Source organism: Balaenoptera borealis, assembly GCF_965194805.1.
Source record: "Balaenoptera borealis genome assembly, chromosome: 4".
Taxonomy (NCBI): Eukaryota; Metazoa; Chordata; class Mammalia; order Artiodactyla; family Balaenopteridae; genus Balaenoptera; species Balaenoptera borealis.
Genome location: NC_138861.1, coordinates 147898452 through 147922660, shown reverse-complemented (window position 1 = coordinate 147922660; position 24209 = coordinate 147898452). Strand labels below are relative to the sequence as shown.

Here is a 24209-nt window from a genome sequence, read left to right as displayed (position 1 = left end):
ATGGGACGGCCACACAGCACACACCCTGAAGGGACGCCAAGAGGGTGAGGTGGGCCCACCTCCCACGGACTGCTCAGGACAGGACACGGCCTAAGGGTGGCTCTCATGAGCACTGCTAATGGGCAGGGGCCAAGGGACGGGAGGGTGGCCGGAGTGGAAGCTGCATCGTGACGCTTCCCGGGGAAGTGACTTCAGGAGATGCTGAGGGCGCCCGTGGCTGCTGCAGACCGTGGAACCCTGTGCGCCATTCCTAGGAGGAGCCCGGTGCCGAGGGGCATGGAGCTGCGTCTCCCACCTGCTCAGGTGGGTGACAGGCAGAGGCGGGAGCAGGTGTTCTAGGCCCAGAGGTGGGAGAATGCCTGGGCACACAGGGCTGAAGGCTCTGCGCACATCACTCCGGAGAACCTGCACTTCTGCCGTACGGGAGGGGCTCCGTCATCCCCGTTCACGGGCTCGGATAGGGAAGGTCATGTAGGGACACCTGATTGGTCTGAGCCCAGAGTCCAAGGTCGAGGCCAGGCTTAGGAGGGCCTCGAATGCCAGGCTCAGGCATCTAGGCAGCAGCAAGGTCCCGGAGGGAGGACGGGTCCGGCTTGGAGCAGCCGGCAGAGGGGAGCCCTGAGGAGGCCACGTGGCAGCCAGGATGGGTGATGGGTGGGTGCAAGCTTGAACCCCAACAGGCCCCAGGCTGAGCGAGGTACACAGCTGGTGCTCAGAAAGACAGGCTGACCCGCTGCTTCAATCCATTACACCCACTGTAAGTCAAAGACGGTCCCCAAAGCAATTCTTTCCCCAGAGTTCCTCCAGCTCGGGAAGAACTCAGCAGTGCCAAGTCCATCAGTGTGATCAATATTGCAGCGGAGTTAGTACACGGAGAGCCAGCCTCCACGGGCGGATCCCAGCCACTTTCTCACAAGACCAAGCGGTTCTGGAATTCTTCAGGGAGGGACAGGGAGAGAAGCAAGCCTCATTTTTCCCTGCCTCAGCTTTAAAAATGAAATTTCAAATAAAGTGGGGCAAAAAATATCCTCAGCCCAGTTGAGGAGAAAACAAGTCCCTGGGTCCGAGACTGGGACGCCAGGCCAGTTCTCCTCTGTTCTGCACCAGCCAGCTGAGTGGAAGGGCTCTTCCCCTTCCCTGCAGGTACTCACCGAGGGCAAAGACAGCAGGCAGACACATCGCCAGCCCCAGGAGCTCGAAGCCAAGTGGGGGCGGAGCCGGCACTGACCTTAGAACCATCCAATCTCCCCACCTTATGGATGGGAAAACTGAGGCCCCTGGAGGCCCCTAAGGCTGCCTGACAGAAGGTAAGGGGATAAGTGGGAGCTTAAGTCCAGAACCTCCACACAACGGATGCAGAAAGGGCCTTGTGGGGGAATGCCGGGTCTGGCTCTGGGCGAGGTACCACTGTGCTCTGCCGGGCCCCACCTGTACCGGCTACACCGCAGGCATCCAGTGTGGCTGCGGAGGATGGAGGATACCAGGCCCTTCGTACCACCCATCCCTCCCCCACGCTTTGATTGAGCTCCTACTGTGAGCCGTGAGCTGGTCCCCGCACCAGACTGTGGGACAGAGATATGGCCTGTCTGCAAGAGCCCACAGCAGAGACGTGGTCTGATGATGGCTCGCCCCCGAGGGGCACACGGGAGGCCAGTGAAGGGGTCTCTACCCCAGGCTGGGAGAGCACGGAGGCCTCCCAGGGAGGAACCTCATGCCACATGTTTTCAAGGAAGAGGAGAGCCCTAGGGATGGAGAGGGCAGAGTTGCCAGCCTGGAGAACGCCACGCGCCCGGCCCGGAGTCCACGGCAGGCAGTGACAAATGGGCTCCCAGCCTGGAGGGAGCAGGCTGAGGAGGCGAAGCAGAACCTAGCCTGAAATCTGGCAAGAGCTGCTCGCATTGGGGTAGCAGAAATACACCCTCCCTGCAGCCTGAGAGGGTGAGCGAGGCCACAGGCACGTGTGCATGTGTGGGTGTGCGCACGTGTACTGGCACATGGGTGGGTGTGTGCAGCGTGTGTGCACACGTGGACACGCACACCTGTGTGTTGGACGCTTGTATATGCACAAATGAGGTGTGCACGCAAACTCATGCATGCATGCACATAGCATGTGTATGTGATTTTGTGTGTGGATATGCGTGTGCCTGGACACATGCACGAGCATAGTGTGCGACGTGTGTGCACATGTGGGTGGGTGTGCATGCATGCTGCTTACAGGTGCACGTACACGTGAGTGCATGCATCATGTGTACACGTGGATACTCGTGTTAACGCACTGTCACGTATATGGCTGTGCGTCTCGTGGTACGTATTCCTGGATGCGTTTGTGTGTGTGAGGATGCGAGCATAGGTGTGCGTGGGTATGTGTGCATGCGTGTGTGTGCGCGCACATGTAACTGTGCACGCGGGGAGGTGGTTCAAGGAGACAAGCCCCTCTCTACCTGAGCTGAGGCCACTCGTGGAGCACGGGGCACCGCACCCAGCAGGTGTGCATCCAAATTCCTCCTCTCAGCGGCGGGCCCAGGACCCAGCGTCCCAAGGCTGTGGGTCACGGGTGGGATGAAGGCGAGTGCACCCTGGTAGCCCTAGGATGCTCCACTTCCGTATGATTTCCTTCTGAGATGGCCTACACCCCCTCCCCAACGACCCCATCCCCTACCAGTGCAGCCTGACTCCCCAAAGCGCCCTCCCATCATCCCTCCTGGTCCCGCCAAGCCCAGGCCTGGCCGGCAGCGACTCCTCAGCACGAGCATTCTTCCCGGGCACGTGCTGTTTTGTCTGTTCCAGGGCAGCTGGGAGCGGTTTGTCAAGCCTAATCTCCAGCGTCGGGGTAAGAGGCCTCTCCAGCTCCTCTGTGAACAGCTTGGTCCCTGGGGCCTCTGGTGCACGTGAGCAGGCCTGCATGTGGTGCTGCCCTAAAGCCCAGACAAGGGCTCTCTACCCAAGGACTCCTCAGGGGCCCAGCCCTCTGCCGCCCCTCAGCTCTGGGCCCTGGACCCACAGGAGAGGCGCTTCTTGCTGCTTCCTCCTGGGCGAGGCCAGCTGGGGTAGGCGTCCCCAGGGGCCTGGGTCACTTGGCTGGCCAGGCACTCCAAATGTCCCCAGCTTGGCCTGGCCAGAGAGTCACTGCCTGGGCAGTGGGACGTCCTGTCTGCTTTGGGCCCCCTGGAGCTCTGGGTCCTTTTCCTTCAAATCCCTCATGCTAGACTGGCCTGGCTTGTGAGCTTGTGAGGCATCAGGATCCTTGGATGCATCCCCCAAAGTGCTTTTCGAAAGTTAAGAACCCCCCAAGGTCAGGAGGAGGCCCACATGGCTGTCCAGCTGCTGGCAGAAGGACAGATCTCTCCAAAACCTACATCTGACCACGGCCATGTCCCTTGTTTGGACATACCCACCAGGACAAAGTCCACCCCCACCCCAGGGAGCACAACCAACAGGGGCCTCTCACTCCCTAATAACTCCTCTCACTCTCCAAACACAGCCCAGAGGTCACCTCCTCCAGGAAACCTTTCTTGATAACCCCACTCCCAGGCTGGAAGAGGAGCCCCAGGGCATTGATGGCATTTACTGCACCCATCTCAGTGTGTGGTACCATCCACCCCAGACGGTGAGCACTCAAGGCAGAAGGTCTGATACAGACAGGGCCAGTGCGTGCCAGCGATGGAGGATCAGGTGTGTAGGGTTCTTCCCTGAAAAATGCACCCCTAAGTACCCTGACTGGTGGCACCTTTTAGGCCTCCAGGACCAGAGGACCTTTCACAAGTATGGTGCCTCTACCTTCCCTGGGTTACACGCGGTCATGGCTTTGCTCCCAAAATTGCATAAATGCCAAGGATTGGCTCTTGTTGGGCAGGTCTGCCATCTGGAGTGTTTGATTTCCAGTCTGGTCCTGGCCTCCTCCTTGGTGTAACGTTGTTAACAAGGATGTCAGAGCTCCACGTGGGCATCTCTGCTAAGAGAGCATGCTCTCCTGGTAAGGCCTCTGAGCCCTTCCAGAGCTCAGAGCAGAAAGAAGCGGCCCCCAAGCCACGCACATTTCTAGGCATCGCTGGGGGTGGCTCCAATCCCTCCCTGAGACACTCTCTTAGTACCCAGAGGCTTCCCACAACCACAGCTCCCCCCCCCCACCCCCGCCACCTGAGGATGCAGGGAGAGCTGCGGGCCAGCCTGGGTGCGGTTCTGCTTTGCTGGGAGCCTGGGGACTCCAACCTCCTCCCCAGGGTCTGTCTCCCACAGACCTCAGGGTGTCTGGAGGCGGGGACCAGCACCTGACACGGCTGGGAGCAACAGTGCACGTCTGCGGAACGAATGCACTGGGACGTGGGACAGGGGTAAGCGGGGGTTACCCCAATAGCTTGCCCCTAAGCAGGAATGAGGCTCCCACGCCAAACTGCCCCTCATCCGGCAATTCAGTTTGGGGCGTTTGTCAGAGGCGGTGATGCTGAACATCCCCCAGCCTTTAAAAGCAGGGCCACAGAGCATAAGAATTAAACTTCAGTAATTGTCAACATAGGCGCAGAGCCTGGGAGCCTGCCCAGGGCTTCCACAGGCACTGCCGTCATGATTCACGCTCCAGCAGCGCTTGGAACTGAGGCCGGGGGTGGGGAGGTGGTTCTGCGCCGGAGAATCCACCAGAGATGGGAGCCGGAGCCGGACCCGCACTCGGCAGCCCCAGTGCGCACCCAAGCAGCGACGCGTCCTCCGCCAGGCTGCGAGTGGCTGGCTCTCCAATCAGGCCGCGGACCCCGAGCCGCCCGTCCGGCACGCGAGTGTGCGCGCCCGCGTGTTCGTGTGTCCGGGGGAGGTGAGGAGGCTCCCGTCTTAGAAAGAGCAGGCTTCTGGAACTCACCGCCCAGGCCAGCTGGCACTCGGTCCAGTCCCGCAGGCTGCAGACGGCCCTGGAGGGGGCGCCCTCGCCGAGCGCGCGCGCCCCACGCCACCGCCCCGGGCTCCTCCCCGGCGCCGCGCGGCCAGGTTCGCCTAGGCGGCCGCGGGCTCCGGCTCCCGGGCCCGCTCCCCACGGGCCGGCGGCGCTGGCCTGCCCGCCAGGCCGCCCCCGCCCGTCCGCGCCCCGCCCCGCTGCGCAACTCTACCCAAGTTGGAAGCCGAGCCCGAGCGGCGACACTCGCGCCGAGCGCACGGCGGCGGTGGAGGAGGCGGCGGCGGCGGCGCAGCTCAGGCGAGCCGAGGCAGGCGAGCCGAGGCAGGCGAGGCGGCGCCCGCACGGCCGAGCGCGGACCGCGGGGGGCGCCCGCGCCGGAGGCAGCGGGAGGAGGAGCAGGAGGAGGACGCGCGGCGGCGCCGGCGCCCTGCCCGGGAAAGTAAAGTTGGAGCTGGAGGCGGCGCGCGGGCGCGGGGGCCCCAAGGAGCGGCGGCCCGCGCCCCGGCGCGCCGAGCCCTAGCCGGCCGGATGGGAGGTGGAGCGCCCGGGCCGCCGCTGCCGCCGTCTGCAGCCTGCGTCCCGGCCGCGCGCTGGGGCCGCCGGGCCGCCCGGGCACGCCCGCTCGGGCGCCGAGTCGCCGTGGGCTCGCGGCCGGGGCGCTCCCCGTGAGCGGGGCCAAGGGCGGGGCCGCGCGAGTACCCCGGGACCTGTCCCCTCCCCCTCGACCCCCCCGCCGCCGCCGCCGCCGCGTCGCCGCTCTCTCCGGGCGCCTCCTGCTCTGCACTTACGCGTGCGGCAGCGGCGGGGAGCCAGGCAGCCACGCTCTCGGGCGCGCCGCTCGCCCGCTGAACCGCCACGGCCGAGGGCCGGCTGCTGGGTGCCGCGGTCCCAGGCGGGCGCGCCCGAGGAGCAGGCGGCGATGCGGGCGCCGACCCGGGCTGGGGGGCGCCCGAGCTGCCGCGGCTGCGCCCCGGCTCCAGGCGGGACCGCGTAGCTTGCGGGAGGACCATGGCGTCCCCGGCGCTGGCGGCGGCGCTGGCGGCGGCGGCGGGCCCCAACGTGAGCGGCGCCGGCGAGGGGGGCAGCGGCGGGGCCGCCAACGCCTCGGGGGCGGCCTGGGGGCCGCCCCCGGGCCAGTACTCGGTGGGCGCCGTGGCGGGGCTAGCGGCCGTGGTGGGCTTCCTCATCGTCTTCACCGTGGTGGGCAACGTGCTGGTGGTGATCGCTGTGCTGACCAGCCGCGCGCTGCGTGCGCCGCAGAACCTCTTCCTGGTGTCGCTGGCCTCGGCTGACATCCTGGTGGCCACGCTGGTCATGCCCTTCTCGCTGGCCAACGAGCTCATGGCCTACTGGTACTTCGGGCAGGTGTGGTGCGGCGTGTACCTGGCGCTCGACGTGCTCTTCTGCACCTCGTCCATTGTGCACCTGTGCGCCATCAGCCTGGACCGCTACTGGTCCGTGACGCAGGCTGTCGAGTACAACCTGAAGCGCACGCCGCGCCGCGTCAAGGCCACCATCGTGGCCGTGTGGCTCATCTCGGCCGTCATCTCCTTCCCGCCGCTCGTCTCGCTCTACCGCCAGCCCGACGGCGCCGCCTACCCGCAGTGTGGCCTCAATGACGAGACCTGGTACATCTTGTCCTCCTGCATCGGCTCCTTCTTCGCGCCCTGTCTCATCATGGGCCTGGTCTACGCGCGCATCTACCGGGTGGCCAAGCTGCGCACGCGCACGCTTAGCGAAAAGCGCGAGCCCGCGGGCCCCGACGGCGCGTCCCCGACCACGGAGAACGGGCTTGGCGCGGGCGAGAACGGGCACTGCGCGACCCCGCGCCGCCCGCGCGCCGATGTGGAGCCAGAGGACAGCAGCGTGGCGGCCGAGAGGCGGCGGCGCCGAGGCGCGCTGCGGCGGGGCGGGCGGCGGCGCGCGAGCGGCGAGGGGGCCTCGGACGGCGAGGGGTCGGGGCCCGGGACGGGGACGGCCGAGCCGGGCGCAATGGCCGCCGCGAGGTCCCCGGGCCCCAGCTGGCGCCTGTCGCGCGCCAGCTCGCGCTCCGTCGAGTTCTTCCTGTCGCGCCGGCGCCGGGCGCGCAGCAGCGTGTGCCGCCGCAAGGTGGCCCAGGCTCGCGAGAAGCGCTTCACCTTCGTGCTGGCGGTGGTCATGGGCGTGTTTGTGCTCTGCTGGTTCCCCTTCTTCTTCAGCTACAGCCTGTACGGCATCTGCCGCGAGGCCTGCCAGGTGCCCGGCCCGCTCTTCAAGTTCTTCTTCTGGATCGGCTACTGCAACAGCTCACTCAACCCGGTCATCTACACCGTCTTCAATCAGGACTTCCGGCGCTCTTTCAAGCACATCCTCTTCCGACGGAGGAGAAAGGGCTTCAGGCAGTGACCCGTGCACCCTACCCGGCGCAGAGATCCTGGACAGCTCCAGTGGAGGGGGCAGGCAGGCGTGGCCTCCCAGGAGAAAGTGGGAGCAACTTTCCCGGGGGACCCAGGGATGGATAGGCCTTCAAGGCGCAGGGGAGGGCGCTGCACGGCCGGAGGGAGGGCTGAGAGACTGCAGGGCCCCCGGGGAGGGGGAAGGAGAGAGGGGAGACCCCTCTGCCTTCCCGTCTCAGCAAGGGGCTGCTTCTGGGGCTGCAGGCCTGGATCCAACTCCGGGGGCCGCGCCAAGGTGTGGCTGTGAGCTGGCACACGCATCCTCCCAAGTTGGTGAGAAAGGAGCCTGCCCTGTCCCCCACCACAGGCCGCCATCCCATCCACCTCTGAGCAAGGGCTGACTTCCCGGGACCTCGCGGGGTGGCTTTTCTGGGGGAGGAAGGAGGGCACTGACCATCTTTGGTTACTGAAAGTATTTAAATGTTTGCCAAAAATGACTGACAGCCAAAACAACCAAACTCTTTTCTAAATAAACCTTTGTAATCTAAGTGGTGGGTGCAATAGTCAGTCCTTCAGACCCTCACCCTGCCCGACCTCCCACCAGAGGTGGCAGGAGGACACTCCAGGTCGCCAGATTCCATCCTCCCCTCTTGCATGAGAAGGAGGGGGTCTTTGCTTAAGGGTGACTGTTTTACAGACTTACAAAATATATATTCAGAATTCTTGTGCTATAACTGGCCGAGAGACCAAGGAAATTAAAAGGCTCTAAATTAACTCCAAATTTAGATGCTGGAGGGCTGTCCTCCCTTCATAACTCCCTCCGCCCCCCGATCTGAGTCTAGGCTTCCCCCAGTGTAGCCCAGCCTTGCCCCATTGCTCAGCCCTGACCACCCCCAGGGAGTCCATGCTCACCCCGCACTAAGGCTTGAGGAGAGAAGGAGGGAGAGTCAGGTATCAGAGAGGGTCCCTCCCTGGCTCTTCCAGCCCTCATCACAGAGCCCAGAAGCTCCTGGGATAGCTGGGGGGAGGGGCAGGAACAGGACCCCTGAGACACACACATACACGCACAAGCTTAGTGGGCCGGAGGGGCTCACGCCGGGATCCCTGCTGTGACCGTCCAATGCTCCTGTCCCTCTCTGTGCCCCTCCTGGCCTTCCTGTATGTCACCCCTGTCTGCCAGCCTAGCTCTCTCCTGGATCACCACTCACCTGTCTTTGGCCTGGGGTGGCCATGGGTCTCTCTCTCGAGGAGAGGTCAGCCCTGGGTCCTGCATTTCAAGCCCCCGTGCCCTGAATCAGCAGGCCCCTCTCCTGGTCTGACTTGTCAGGGCTGTCCCTTGGAGAAGTCCTCCCCTGCAGCTGCCTGGCCTTATCACCCCAAGTTATGGGTCCACAGGACACCCCGACTGGGAAGAGCTCTCCCAGACTCGGGCAATGGTGGGGAAAGCGGTGGAGGAAACGGCCGGCCAAGGCCGATGGGAGCATCCCTGACCTCCCACCAATGGGCAGGGGCCTGGACACGGTGTCCGTGTCGTAGGCCCGGCTCTGTTGCAGGATTACTGAGCTATCTCAGATAAACCCCTGCCCTCTCTGGGCCTCAGCACCCTTCCGGTGAAGTGGGGCAGGGGCTGAAACCTCAGGCCCTGCCTGGCCTGTAGTCTGTGGTCCAACTTGCTAGCTGAATGGCGGGGAGCAAAGAGGGGGAACTTTCCTTCAGGGAGAGCCTGGCCAACACTGGTATTGCCTCCCTGGGGCAATGGGGTAATGCCATACCCTACCCCCAGCTCTTGGGGGATGAACCCCGGGACTCCAGCAGGATCACGTAGCTTGGAACACGGCTCACGGAAGAATGTCAGCAAACCTCCTTTCTCTCGCCTAATCCCGAGAATTGCACCTTCCAGGACTGTGGCTGGGACTGCAGACGCCCGGTGCTTAATACCCCGTTCAGCCAACAGATGTTCACCACTTCATCGTAATTGCTGCCTGGAGAGACTTTCTTTTCAGCTGGATAAACAGAGACAGAACCTGGCTTCTCACCCCGCCTGCCGCAGGAAACGGGCCGGTCGCCTTGCTCTGGGTCTCTGGCTCCATCGACGAAGCGGGGGCGCTGACACCCCCCGAGGGTGCCCGTGGGCGCGGACTGCTCCCAGCGCGCTCCGGGAGCCGTCGTGCAGGGGGATCTCTCGGGGGTCCAGAGGAGGGGCCCGGACCTCTGCCCACCCTCGTCCAGCGGGTCCGTCCACTGCGCACCATCACTCGCGCAGGGCTCTCCTCTCTTAGGCGCGTCTTCGTGTCTACTCCACGGTGCCATCACTCTCAGCCCCGTCTGTGGCTGAGGAAATGGAGGCCCAGAGCTGACCACCTGGGCCAGGACCCACAGGCGTGATGGGGCAGAGCCAGCCACGAGCCCAGGATCGCCCAGGTCGGGAGAGCTCTGCCCCGAGCACCCCGGCTCCAGTCCTACGAGCACCGGCGATCTCTGGGCCTCGCTGATGGAGAAGCATTGTACACAGCCGCCTTCCTGCCTCAGGCTTCCCCTTGGCTCTCGGGAGATTTCCGGCAAAATAAAAAAACACCCACGACGAGATGAAGGAGGGCAGGCCCCCGAGCAGGGGATCAAGCGCTGCCCCCGGCTGGCCGGAGCCCACCGCTGATGTAGTTTTCACAGACGTGTGTAGATATACATTCTTATAAATTAATTCCTGTATTTTTTTAATTCAGTTGCTGAGTTTGTAGAAAAGGGGGAAAAGAATAATCCAAACATTCTGTTACAGCTCAGTATGGAATTCAAAAAAAAAAAGAAAAACACTCGGAGCAGGCAGAATTGTTAACACTTTAGAAGAGCAGCTCCAGTCTTTGAATCCTGCCCCCAGCTCTGGGGGTGGGGGCTGAGGGATGGGAGAAAACCCGTTGCCGAGGCACTTGCTGGCGAGGAAGCGGTCCTTCCCGGCTGTGCTGGCAGCCGGCTATATTTTTATATCGCATCCGTCGGCAGGGCTCAGATATTCCAGCGCAGACTCGGATCAAAACACTCGGCGCCTGCAGGCCCGTCTTGAGCCTGGTTGGGCAGCTGCGGTGCTTTGCTGAGCCGAACCCCGGCCTCCCGTCCCCTGCAGCCCCCCCCCCCCCGCAGCCCTCCTCACGCAAGGGGGGAGGCAGAAGGTAGCCAGGCTGAAGATGCCCTGCACCCTGCCAGGCTAGGAGGGTACGAGTTCTGCGTTAGTAGAAGCCCAGCTCATTGGAGCTGAGGAGTAGAGGAGAATTGCGAGACCCTCACCGGGGACCCCGAGCCCCTGCTCTGGGTCTGCCATGAGCACGGCCAGGGGACCTCAGCATGCACCCCGCCCCGCATGCCAAACAGAAGGTCAGCCTCCCATTTGACCAGCTGGACTGTTGAGATCATCAAATGCAGCTGGGTTGGGGGTGAGGGTGAGGGGTTTGGATGGTAGAAACATCCAGTTTGCCTGAGAGGGACCCGGCAGGCACCCTAGGTCTAGCCCTCTGCATGACCCCCACCCCATCTCCCACCACCTGAAATAGGGTGCACATCCTCTCCTGGCTGGGTGGAGGCACGCATGTGGGAGGGTCCGTGACCTCCAGGCGGGGCACAGTGCCTCTGAAATCTGCCCAGGGAGCAGAGTCAAGTGCCAACCGTGAGCCAAAGGAAAGCCCTTGGGACCAAATGCATTTCTTCCTGCCAGAAGGATTTATGGCTGCTCCCAGTAAAAGCCTCGGGCACAATGGGATCGTTATGTCAAGATAAGGGATTGCCATGTAGGGCGGAGAGGGAGCGCTGGCCCAGAAAGCCCCGTTTAAGGGCATCTGCTTTCCTGGCTGAGCATAAAATGTGCCCTGAGCTTCCTGGCAGTGACAGAGAGGAAGGAAACAGGATGCGCACCTGCCGTGTGCTGCCAGGTTGGTAGGAGGAGCGGGGACCAGTGGGTCGGCCTCTGGAAGACCACCTGTAAGACCGCCTGTGCCGGGTGCCATCCTGCAGGCCACTGTGCTTGCGGGTGTCTGCCTGTAAGGCTGGGGACTTTGGGGACCACGCAGAACCCTAGGGGGGCATTCACACCATAGTCCCTGTTGGGGTGGGGGAATGGCCAGTTCCCAGCCCCCTGGATCCAGCCTCCATCACCAGCTGCACCAGACAAGGCCACTTCCTAGGCATCCCACCAACCCCCAGCCTGCGCCTCCCTGGGCCCGGCCCTGGCTCAGGGCTGCGAGGGCTGAGGAGCAGGGCAGTCACGGGGGAGGGGCCTGCCTGGGGTCCGAGACTGTGGCCTCCTCACCCCAGTGTCAGGGTGAGTCTTCGGGGCCGCAAAGCCGACCTGGTACAAGTCCCCCATCCAGTCAAGCCCATGCTCTACCGGCTCTCAGGCTGGCACTCACCCACCCCAGGCCCCTGCTTTGTTTATTCTCTGCTTCTGCCAGGAGTGCCTTTCCCATCTTTTCCTGAGCTCCCCTCATAGGCCCTGCGAGACTCAGATCACGCTTCACCCCCAGAAAACCTTTGGGAGCCCCCTCCAACCCCCCACCCTCCCCAGCTGCAGGTCCTGAAGCCTGGCTGGGCACGGCCCCTCCCCTTAGCGCAGGGAGCCCAGCATGGGTTGGGGGTGGGATGGGGGCAGAGAGACTCTGAACGCGGGGACAGTGTGTCATCCTGGCCAGGGGAACGGCCAAGCAGGCCTCCCTCGGGGATGCAGGGCTGTCCTTCCTCTCCCACGATGAAGCCCCCAAGGATCATCTCTGGACGCCAAACCGGAGAGCCGCCCAGGGCATGTCCACCATGCCAGGACACTGTCTCGCAGGGCGTGCAGGGGGCGCTGAAGTGGACACCCTACACCCGCTCTCAGGCCGTTGGGGAGAAATTTCGAGCAGCAAAGGCAGGAGAACTGGCCGCTGCTCGGGCCCCGGCTCGCGGGCTGGGCTCTGGGGCTGCGGGGGACCTTCTGCTGCATGTGCAGGCCCGGCTGCTGCAGCCGTCTGTTCAAATATTGGTGGGCGGGTTTTCCCCCCCATTTAATTAGCTCTTAACTGACTGTGCAGCAGCTTTGAAAACAGAAGAATCTTCATGCAGCCTTTGGGGGTGGGGCTGGGCTCCTGGGAGAGCTCTGGGTAGAAGTTACCCAATGGGTGGTCCGGTTCAGTAGCCCCCTCCCCATTTCACAGAGGGGCCCAGAGAGGGGAGTCGTTGCAGAGAATGATTGTGAGCCTGGCGGCCAGTGTTTGCTATGTGCCTTTTGCTTGCCAACTTTGGGCCGGGGCTCTAAGTGTTTGCTTCTCAGGATTCTGCCAGGTGGGCGTGGATGGTCCCATTTTACAGACAAGAAAACTGAGCTCCGGAGAGGGTATGCCGTGATGAGACGCTGCCTCGAAGCCAGACGCTGGGCTTTTCGCATTACTCCCCCCACCTTGTTGAAGCCCCTCCAAGCCCTCCAAGTAGATGATAATTAGCCTCATTTCACAGAAGAGAAAACCAAGTCTTGGGTGTTCTGTGCACAGAATCGGCCTTTGAGCCATTTTTCCATCCTTTTCCACTGGGAACAACCCTTAGGTTAAATGTTACACCAATAAGATCTGACAGGGCCCAGGAATTACACATCTCTGGCGTCGCTTCCTTATTTTTGATGTAATCCACCCTCTGAAACCTCAGCTGCTACATAAAACCTACCACATCCCTATCTCTTCATGATGTGAATAAGGGGCTGGCTTTGTTTTTATTCTGTCGGCTTAGAAATGATTCTGAATAATGAACCCGCTTTTCAAGATCACCCCACCCAGGATATAAAACGCCAAAATGTTTGTGGTGAAAAATAATTCAGTTACCCGTTTCCTAGAGTGTGCTGCTATCACAGATCGAATTGAAAGCAAAATCAGTCCTCTTTTAATTGGTTCAAATGAAACTGTTATTCAGAATTGGATTGCTGTTGTTCCTTTCCGCAAGGATTCAAGTAGAAGCAAAACAATGGAGTGATTCTCTCACTTTGGGCATTGCTCTCTAATCGACAGGGCCCAGCAGCCCCGAGCCTGGGCCCTCGCAGCCGGGGTTGGGATTTGCCCATCACGGCCCTGGGTAACTGCAAACATGCCTGGAGTCTGGTCCCGTGCCTGGCGTGGGGTAGGTGTCCCCGGGTGGCTATGGCTGGGCGTGCAGTGTGATGTCAGGCTTCCTGAGGCCCCAGCTGGGCTTGGGACCCGACTGAGCTGTGTGATCCCTGAGCCTCAGTTTCCTCCTCTGGAAAGTGGGCACAAGCCACAGTGTCCCCCCTTCTGTGGAGAGCCGGTGAGGACCTGGAGATCCCAGTGACAACTGTACCGCGTAGGAGTGGAGAGCCTGCTCGGCCAGGCATTTCCCTTGGGCAGACCTAGCCCGGCTTTAGCCCCACAGGCGTTTCCCACTGGGTTCTGAGGGCTGGCCATCGGAGGAGGTGAGTGGCTTCTGAAGCCCTGGGCACGGGGCGGGGGGGTGGCAGGTTCACGGGCCCTCCTCTCCAGTGGTGGGACTAGCCCCTCAGGGGCGGGGAGGGGTCCTTGGATGGCAGGGGTTCTGGCCCTGTCGCAGGACAGAAGGGGGTGTTCAGGCCGGGCCACTGGCCTCCTCCAGGGCTTGTGGGCAATTGGAGCTCAAAGCACTCAGAGACCACCTGGACTCATTTTACTGATGGGGAAACTGAGGCTCGGAGAGGATCAAGCACTGGTCTAAGGCCACTCATCCACTCAGCGGCAGAGTCCAGGCCATGGGGTCGTCCTCCTCCCAGCTCCCCCTGTTGGCTCCCTAAGTAATCACAAAGCCACAGAGGGGAGGACAGCGGGGGCTTGGAGGGACAACCTGCCTAACCTCACCCTGTCCCCTCTGTGTTTGGGGCCATGAGGCCACAGCAGGAAGACGTGGGTGAAACAGCACAGGCTTCGGGATGGAGGAAACCCATAGGTCCCACCTCCCTGCCCCCAGACAGTCTCCTCACCCTGGGGTTGCTCATCCCCTCCCTCCTACATACCTCCACTGATGGAGAGCTCACTACCTTCCCGAGACAATCCAGTCCTTACAAGCACTGCCCTGACTTTTTCGAGTTTTCCATTTCACGAAGGGGGAAACTGCCACCCTGAACTTTCAACCCTAGACCTTAGGATAAAATTCCAAGGAAATTTGGGGGCCAGAAGAACTCCAGCCAACCTTGCATGTATGTCTTTCCCCCTCTCCCTTGTTTTCTTTAAACCTGTTTTTGTGCCCATGCTGCGGCCAGAGCAGGCCTGGGAGGTAGGAAGACAGCTCACTGGGCTATCCCCCACTGAGCCACCAGGGAGCACAGCCTGTGGGAGACCAGGGGTCGGGACCCCGGGGAGGAGCTGGCTTGCCTGTCAGTGGGCTCAATGCCAGGCCGCTGAGCAGCCGGGGTAGAGGGGCGGCCGGGAGGCCTGAGGAAGCCCTGAGCTGGGGTCATCTGGCTGTCACAGGTGGGTTCCCCTGGGCATCAGAGATGGGATCCCCTGGGTGTCAGAGATGGATTTACCAGAGGCAGGGCCGATTACATAATTTGTGGGCTCGGCGTAAGAAGCCAATGTGGAGTCCCAACTGGGGGATGGGGAGGCCACCCCTTAAGGAATTGTGACCTCAAAGCTTGGTATGCTCAGTACCCGTACGGGGGCGGGCAGGGGCCCTCACCAAGGCACCCTTTGCCAGCCAGGACAGGGTGACCTCTCCCTGCCTGCCCTGAGATGCTGCAGGACACCCAGCAGCCACTGCCCTCCCAGTGCCTTCACCCAGAGCCCCTCCAGGGCTGGAGGGTGACAGGGTGGGAGAGGGGAGTGGGCAGCAGGAACCCATCCTGGGGAGACGGAGGGAGGGGGCACACGCGGGCACGGAGCCCCCATCATCCCAGTGGACCTCACACAAATGCAACGTCAAAGACAGTTGTGGAGAAGGTTGAGAAGTTCAAGACGGCAACCACAGAGCATTGAGCCCCCAGCTGGGCCCTTTGGGGCCCTCCAAGCTCAGGTCCAGTGGGACATGCTGGTCACACGACAGGAGCATAACGGCTTTTCTCTGAAGGCGGCAGAAAATCCAGATCTGACGCTAATTCCAGCAGGACTTTGTCTCAAATGACCCAGATCTGTGAGGCGCCCGCAGTCACTCTGCCTCTGGTGCTCTGGCTGAGGTCACTGGGGGTGGAGGGGCAGTCATTCATTCATTCATTTGTTGGTCCATCCAGTCGCCCACTTCACTCATTCAAGAAGCATATATGCGACCCCAGCTGCACGTGGGCATGTGGGAAACGCCAATGAGATCCTATAAGAACTCAGTGCCCTCCTGTAACGATGATTGTCATTATGGCAAAAACAACGCACACTGATCATCATTCCTTTAAAAAACATCTGCTGAGAGCCCACAGCCCACCTGGAACCAGGTTAGCAAAATAAAGATACCCCCCTGCCGCCATGGAGTTTGCAGTCTTTGCGAGGACAGAGGCCACAGAACCACTCAAGCAAATATACCGTTACAAACTGTGCTGTGCGGTGTGCCGGTGACCTGACACTGGGAGAGCGGTGGGGCTGGGGGACCAGCTGAGGGCAAGCAATATCCTCCTGGCATGTCTGTTTGGGACACAGTCTTACCTGTAGATGTAGCAGCCGGAGCACGGGCTCTGGGGTTGGGCCTGTATCAGTGTCCTGGGGCTGCCATAACTCGGCACCCCAGGCGGGGGCTTAAACAGCAGAAGTGTATTTCCTCACAGTCCTGGAGGCTGGGAGTCTGGGATCAAGGTGTCCGCAGGACGGACTCCTCCTGAGGCCTCTCTCTTTGGCGTGTATACGGCCGTCTTCTCCCTGTGTCCTCACGTGGTCATCCCTTTGTGTCCTAATCTCCTCTTCTTATGAGGGCACCAGTCAAATTGCATCAGGGCTCACCCTAAAGCCCTCATTTTACCTTCATTAGCTCTGTAAAGTCCTTCTCTCCAAATACAGTCACATTCCGAGGTACTGGGGGCTGGGACTTCAACAAATGAATTCGAGGGGACACAGCTCCTGAGTCCGTTTCCGGACTGCGCACGTGGCATGTGACGTGGGCAAGTTCCCGTGCTCTCCTGCCTTGGTTTCCCCTCTTGTAGCCCAAGGACTGTTTACCCCTGTCCCATGGGGGGTCCCAGAAAGCACTGGAAGAGTGCCTGGGGCTTGGTCTGCCCTCAGGGGAGGTCAGGCTCCCAGGGCGGCTGTTCTCAGTCTGCACACCAACCCTGAATGGGTGGGGTCCTTGGAGCGCTTCAGGCAACCCCCCAGGGACTCGCAGCTGGATCGAGGCTGGGCTGGGAAATCCCACGTTCACATTCCTGGGTTGGTAGGAAACCGGCGGGCCTCGGAAATGGCCATCAAACCAAAGAGGCAGACTCAAAAGGCCAGACTCTGGGGTTCCATTCACACGATTTTTCTAACTAGACTTTATATTCTAGAGCAGTTTTAGGTTCATAACACGATTGAGCAGAAAGCACAGCGAGTTCCCAGACGCCCCTTGAGCACCGGCTGACTTCTCCAAGGTAGGGTCTCCATCTGTAAAAGGAGAGACAGACGTGGATCCAGCAGGGAGAGTGGGAATCCCACCACGTAGTCTTTGGAAACTTACAAGTGCCACGCCCAGGACCAGGGTAGTTCTCAGAGGCTCAATAAACACTTAGTGGAGGTGGCTGGCTGGCCGGTCCCCAGGGCTTATAGATGGTGGAAGAGGCAGGCTCCCGAGGGTTCTGGAAAGGTGCCCCAAGCCAGGTTGCTCAGAGCCGAGGAGGAGGGCTCCTTCAGCCCTACTTGGCCTCCTGCGAGGTTGATCATTTGTTATAATGATGGAAAACTACCAGCTTGTCCTCAAGGCTCCAGCAGGAGCCAGGCTCTTATCTCCCATCAGCAACCGGCGAGGCCAGGAGAGCTTGGCTAGAAGATGGGGCCCTTTCCGCTCCTGGAGAACCAGGGCGGCGTTGCTGCACATGACCCCTGGCGGCTGCTACCATCCGTAAGGGCTAGACTCTTGCCAGGTCCCCACCCAGCTGGGCTGCAGGCAGATGCCAGGAGCCTGGAGCGTGGGATGGCCTGTCCTCAGGGATGGGGCTCAAGTCCTGGCTGTCACCTCCCCGCTGTGTGACGTTGGTACCTTCCTTCACCTCTCCGAACGAAGCTCTCCAACTAGGGTGTTTCTTGAGCACCTACCAGCTGCCAGTGGCATAGAGACCAACAACTCCCCCAGGTGCCAGGGAGGCTGAGACCTGAACAAATGAGGGGTCCACCCAGGGCTGCTCGACTCTGAAGCTGGGGTTTGAACCCCGATCCCAGGGCCTGTGCTCCTGTGTAAGCTGCACCAGGATCCCTGCCGCTCGGGATGATCTGCTCGAGAAGCAGGAGACGCCCCTTCCCCTGGCTCCCTCAGTCTCCCAGCTCCCAGCGGAGCTACTGGCTTTGGGGGGCCCCGGGCGGATGCCGCAGGGATTTCTGTCCCACAGATCCGCATCCCTGAGTCTCACGCCACCTGCGGCTCAGAGTTGGGGCCTCAGCACTGGGGTGTCTCAGGCACAGGCAGGGCACGGGGATGAAGAGCTGGTGACACAGTTCCTTCCAGGGGCACACACTTCCGGTGCTCTGGGCCTGCACTGGGGCCCGCTGAACACGTGACTGACCGCCAGCTGGGAAACACATTTCGGTGTGAGCCGCGGCTCGGCAGACGTTTCCTCAGGCCTCCGCTGTGCAGGAGGCTGGGGGAGGGGAGAGCACTGGAGGGTGAGTGGTGGGGGGGTGGGTGTAGCTGAGGACACTACCAGACAAAACAGCACCCGCCAGCAACCAGAGTGAAACCCATTCACGTCAGCTTAAGAGGAGAAAGCTCGAGCAAGGGGTGTACCCGCATCAGGTGTGGATGCCACCAGGCCTGTCTCTTCCCACCCCCCTCGCTGCTTGCCTGCCTTCTCCTGAGAGCCCCCCCTCCTGGGTGACGGGATGTCCTCCCAGCTCAGCAGCCCCGGGACGGTGGGTTCTGGATCAGGTCCCATATGCCTAGCCCAGAAGCCCGGAAGGGGGTCAGCTCCACTTGACCACCTGGACCCAAGGTGGGAATGGAGATAATCCTGCCCAAAAAAGTCAGGTGTTCTGGCCGGGAGGGCAATGGGCAGTGTGGGGACGGAAGGCAGCCCCACGAGGGCCCCTGCTTTGCCACTTTCTCCCTGACGCCCCTCTGGCCTCTGGGCAGCAGCAGGCTGGTCACTGGCTGGACCTTAGATGTCCTTGTCCTGCAGAGAGCTCTCTTCCTGCCCCCCCAGCTGAGGCACCCTTCAAGGGCAGGCATCTGCGCCCCTGGGAGTATTGAGCTGTTTCTGGGGTGATGAAAGGTAAGCCAGCCTCTGGTCCGCTTTGCGTCTTCACCTGGAGAAAGTCCTTCCTTAGACCACACTGGTGGGTCCCTGGTGGCAGGGCTGTCCCCTGCCCAAGATCCCCGCCTGAGGCCCCTCCTGGAGTGACCCCTTCCCAGGGCTGGGCCCGCGCCCCAGCTCCCCACTCTGATATCTCTCCGCACAGGGGCCGAGGCTTTGCTTGGCCCTGGGAGGGGACTCAAGCTGCTGGAGGCTGGGGTCCCAGCCACAAAGCCTGTCGGAGGCCCACGCTGTCCCCAGTCCCCAGTCCCCAGTCTGGGAAAATCCAGACCACCCTGAATGAGCCCCCGCTGGGCTGCTAACCCCAGGTCCCCGGACGATGCACGGCTCTGAGCAGCTGCATCCTGGTGGGGCCGTAACCACTGCCCAACGGTTCGTGTTCGTCCCTAATGAACAGCTTTCGTTTAAACTCTGAGAAGGCTCCAGAGTCGATGCCCTGCCGCCCCCCCCCACCCCGTGCCGAGCATCTACGTTCCCTGGAACCCTGTGTGCCCAGCAGAGCACTTTTTCAACTATTTTTGTTAATTATGGTAAAATACACATAACATAAAATTTACAGTCTTCAACATTTTTTTTAAAAGATATTTTTTGACATGGACCATTTTTAAAGTCTTTATTGAATGTGTTACAATATTGCTTCTGGTTTGTTTTTGGGTTTTTTTTATGTTTTGGTTTTTTGGCCGCGAGGAGTGTGGGATCTTAGCTCCCCGACCAGAGATCGAACCCACAACCCCTGCATTGGAAAGCGAAGTCTTAACCACTGGACCACCAGGGAAGTCCTGTCCTCATCATTTTTAAGTGATAGTTCAGTGGCATTAAGTGCATTCACATCGTTGTGTGGCCATCACCACCATCCGTCCCCAGAACTCTTTTTCATCTTGGAAAACTGAAACTCTGCCCCCCTCCAACTCTGACTCCCCCTCCAGCCATCCCTGGCAACCACCTGATAACTTCTGTCTTTATGATTCTGACTATTCTAAGCAAGGCTAAGGTTTTCTTGTTGTTGTTTTGAGCCAAGGAGGAGAGTTCCAAGAAGCCAAAATTTGTGCCGATCCATATGTCACAGCTGTTCTTGCAGTGTCCCCGCCGGAAGGTTTCCAGGTGCTCTTGCTTACCTCCAGTGACAGGGTGCTCACTCCGTCCTGGCGCGGCCCATCGCTGAGACTGAAGGAGAGGAAACAGCGAGGGTCAAGACGACGGGCTCCCCTCCTTCTCTTCACGGATCCAACAAGCGTTTGCTGAGCTCCTATGACGTGCCAGGCCCTGCGCCAAGGCTGGGACACATGAGCTCAAGGCAACTGCTTTTGGGGAGGGGTCTGGCCCGCGGCAGGGAGCGAGCAGCACCCACTCAGGGGCCCGGGCTGCTGGGCTCTGACTTGCCCACTGTGGGCACTATTCCACGGCCCACTTGTCGATTCTGGTCATTTCTCAGGAGTGCTGGGTCACTTCTGGTCCTCCGAGAAGCACATGGGAGGGGGCATTCCATGTGTGGGATTGAGGGAGTCGCTGATGGAGGGGAGGGAGCAGGTGATGGGTGGCTTGAGCGAAGACTGCGGACAGGGGACACGCACCGGGCAGGGCTGGCTCTGGAACCACCAGCACGACACCCAGATCGGGATCAGTGCTTCAGATGCGGTGGCTCAAAGGAATCAGGATCTCAGGGACCCGGGGGAACCCTGCACGAGAGCGGGACCAAAGTCCCCCACTTTACAGAAGAGTGGGAATCAGGAGGCAGGTCCTGCTCCAGCTGGGACACAGACACGGGGGTGGGAACCTCCTTCAACACCACGCACGTCCACGGCAGCACAGAGCGCTGGGCCCACTGAGCGTGCCCATACTGCGCCGTGTCAGGACCACCCAGCTCTGGGTTTAACGAGAAAAGGCCCCATTAAACAAACACGAGGAGCATATATGGCTCTGGTGCAGCAACTCGGCACCTCCCTGCCCGGCTCCCGGAAGGACGGGGCCCGAGGAACCCACCTGATGGACCAGAGGCTCGAAGAGGGCTGCCCTGGTCAGATGGTTCTCAGGGTGCACAGGGCCAGCCCAGGGCTGCAGGCGGATGGGAGTTCCGTGCGGCCGGGGATAGACCAAAGAATAAAAGGTAAACATGTGAAAGAATGAGTGAGTGAGCGAATGAATGAGTGACTGAGGGACACTTCAGGGCCTGTGGTTAGAGACATGCCGGCCTCCGGCTGAGCTCCCTGCTTGCCCTCCCTCTGCCCCCTTCCCTCATTTCTACCTCTTCCCAGGGGCCCGGGGTGTCCTGGGCCTCCCTCACTGCAGGGAGATGCGGCCCACGGGAGTGTGGAGAGGCAAGCCCGGTTCTGTCTGAATTTGCCGTGCACTCGCCCAGGCAGGCGCGGGGCAGAGAGCATGCACACCCCCGCTGGGTAAAGCCTGGGGGGCCTGTCTTCAGCTCACGGACACGGCGGGGAGCGGGCACGTGGGGACCCAGGCCTCACGGGACAGCGTGTTGGGAGGAGGAGGGAGAGTCTGGGGCAGGCAGCCCCTCGGGGCAGCGCTGGCCCGATGTTGGTCCGCAGCCCCTGGGATGGGCCCGGGGGGCAGCACCGCGCTCCCAGCTCCCCTGATGCAGCTCAGAAGTGAACAGTAAAAGCCTTTTTGTTGCCTTTCCAGCCCAGACAGAATCAGTAAATTCTGGAAACATGAGAACAGCTGACCTCTGAGATTTCTAGCACAACTTCAAAGTTTGGTCTGGGCTCCGGCTCAGGGCTGGGGGCCAAGTCTGGAAGTGCTGGGAAGCCCCCCGTGCACAGGGCCCCACTCCGGGCTTCGGCAAAGGCAAGGGGTTGAGACGAGACCCACGTGGGCTTCCGAGGGCCGTGTAGAGGAGCCGCGCCCTGGGGGCTGTGCTATGGCCTCGAGGCTTTGGCGAATCCTCAGCCCCCTCCCTGCCCCGAAGGTCGGTGGGCGGCGCTGGTAGGGGCCGGGGCCTGATGCCCGCCGCTCCACTCTGCTTCTTGCTCGGCTCCCCTGCTGGCACTCGGGTCACCGTGGGCCGTGGACGCATCCAGGGCCCAGCTTGGTGACTGAGTGCCTCGTACGTGCTGCTGGCCACGCTGGGGATGGGGAGACACCGTGGTCCCTCCGCTCCAGGGAGCTCTCGGAGGCCGCGGGAAGCAGACACACCAACAGGTGCCGGAGCCGGTGGTGGGCAGCCCCGCTGGGGGCGAAACCACCCATCTCTAGGCCTGCGGGGCCTACCCCTGGACCGCACAGCCACCGTGGAGGCCCGGGGGGCCGGAGATTGGTCAGGGGCTCTGCCGAGCCTTCCTAGAAACGGTGGCGTTTGGCCTGAGCTTTGCAAAATGTGCGAACGTCTCTGGGAAGCATTAGTCTGCAGGCTGCTGGGTCTCCCGGGAAGGACGTCTGGGGGGTCCCAGAGGGCAGGCCGGTCAGCACCCTGCAGCCTCCGTGGTGGACACGCCCGTGGTGGACACATCCGTGGTGGGTGTGCTGCGCCGGACAGGCTGGGTCCGTCCTGGGAGCAGGGAGGAGGCGGAGACAGCGCAGCACCGACCCCTCCCCCCTCGCCCCTTGCAGGCTGGGCTCCTGCCCTCCCCAGGGGTGTTTGACGCAGCCCCCTGCCCCCAGTGCTGGCTCTCCCGTGGTGGGTCCTGCCCCTCCGAGAGCCTCCCTACACCGGGTGCCCCGCCCCCTCCCCATCCTCACCTTCTGGGCACCCCTCTTGGGTGTCTAGGGCCCCCCGACGGGTTAGGCCCTAGACGGAGCTCTTGGTTCCCCCCACCCCCAGCAGCTGCGGCCCCAGCACGCGGTGTGCCCCTTCCTCTCACTGCCCTCGTGTCCAGTCCCCGGTCCTAACAGCGATGTGGGGGGACAGCGCAGGGCTTTGCCAACGGGTCGGACATGGGTCTGAGAGCAGTGTGGAGGGGTCTCGTGGAGGGCAGGCTGGCCAGTGGGACGCGGGCAGACTCGTTTGGCATGCCAGCAGGAGGTGGCCGCCAGGCGCGCAAGGTTCATGCGAGGAAGGGGTGGGCTGCACGCGCACCTGTGGGAGCCGCAGGCACGGCGGGCAGCGGGGGTCCCGGCAGCCGGGTCCCTGCGGCAGACAGGGCAGCACAGGCGCCGCACCTCGGGGCTCAGCCGGACGGTGACCTGGAGGGTCCGTACGCCCGTGACCACACGAGCCTGTGAGGCCAGCACTGTTGACCAGTGTGGACACTGAGGCCGGGAGATGGGATGTGCCTTCTCATTGTCACCGAGGGAGGGGTCCCAGCGCCCTTTACAGGAGCTGCCTGTGCACGCAGGGGACCCCAAACATGTGGACCAGTTAACTAGGATGAAAGGAGAAGCCCCCCAAAAATAGGTGTGAGGGGGCAGCAGGGCGGCTGGGCCCCTCTTGACCTCAAGGTCTCAGAACAAGCCTTTCTGAAGAGCACCTGATCCTGCCTTCATCCAGCCCGGGTCAGGCCTCGGTGGTGGTTTGGGGGGCGGCTCTTTCTCGGACATCCCGCCTCTCCAATTTCAACAGGAAATGAGACTGTTACAGGACATACAGGATGGTAGCTGTGGGTTTCAGCTCAGATGAGGCCTGAATGCACTTGCACGCGTGTGCTGGAGAGCCTGTGCAGGCATGCGGGCCTCTCACGTGCGTGTGCATGGTGTCCCGGTGGGCGTGCATGTGGATGCAGACACACCTTTTGATACGTTCATATCAATGAAGCGTTTCCTTAGGTTACGTATCCAGAGGTAAGATGCAGGCAGCATTTTAAGTTTCTCTTTTCTCAAAAAGACCAAAACAAACACTTCTGTCCTCTGCCAACCAACTGCAGAGTGCTTGCACCGGCAAAACGGAGCCCCACCGACCACGACGGGGATCTCACTAACTTCCCAGCGCAGTAGAGCCAACTGCCCTCTGCCGGCGAATGTGCGCTCTCCCAATTTTCCTGATTTTTCCCGAGTGTCTGGCATCTGCGTCCACAGGCACCCCGTGATGCTCTCCATTCTCGCCTCCCGCCCTCCTCGTCCCTCTCCTTTCCCTGTATATGGATGAATTTTTTGTTTCTTTGGTTTACAGAGAAGCAGTGTCAGATCAACCCCTCTCCTGAGACCAGCTGGGCCAGCGCCACCTCTGCGCGGTGAGAAGATCCAGAGAAAACCGTTCCCTTTGTCCCTGACTTTTCATGGCCGTACAATCAGTTTAAAAATAATGTCACGGGGACTTCCCTGGCGGTCCAGTGGTTGAGTCCACGCTTCCAATGCAGGGGACGCACGTTTGATCCCTGGTCGGGGAACTAAGATCCCACATGCCGCGCGGCGTGGCCAAAAGATTAAAAATAATAACAGTAATGTCACGGGCCGCTGTGATGGAAGAGGAGTTAGGCCGGGTTGTTCAGTAGGTTTCCAATTCCACGCCAAGGAATCTGAGGTTGCATCTGGGGTCTGTGGGGGAACGTGATCGTAATCGACTAGTGATGTCTGCCAAGGGCAGGGGTAGGAAGTGGGGGCAGAGGTGCTATGTGCTGAGCAAGACTGAGTTGGGCATTATGGGTGTGGCTATGAGGAG

At 61.4% G+C, this 24209-nt stretch overlaps 1 protein-coding gene across 1 annotated transcript; it reads left to right on the top strand.

The window, feature by feature from the left end:
- Positions 1–5795: 5795 nt before the first annotated feature.
- ADRA2C (adrenoceptor alpha 2C) lies at positions 5796–7805 on the top strand. Its single transcript, XM_082390912.1, has one exon. It carries the CDS (start codon positions 5891–5893, stop codon positions 7265–7267), a length of 1377 nt encoding a protein of 458 aa, XP_082247038.1. The 5' UTR covers positions 5796–5890; the 3' UTR covers positions 7268–7805.
- The last annotated feature ends 16404 nt before the right edge of the window (positions 7806–24209 follow it).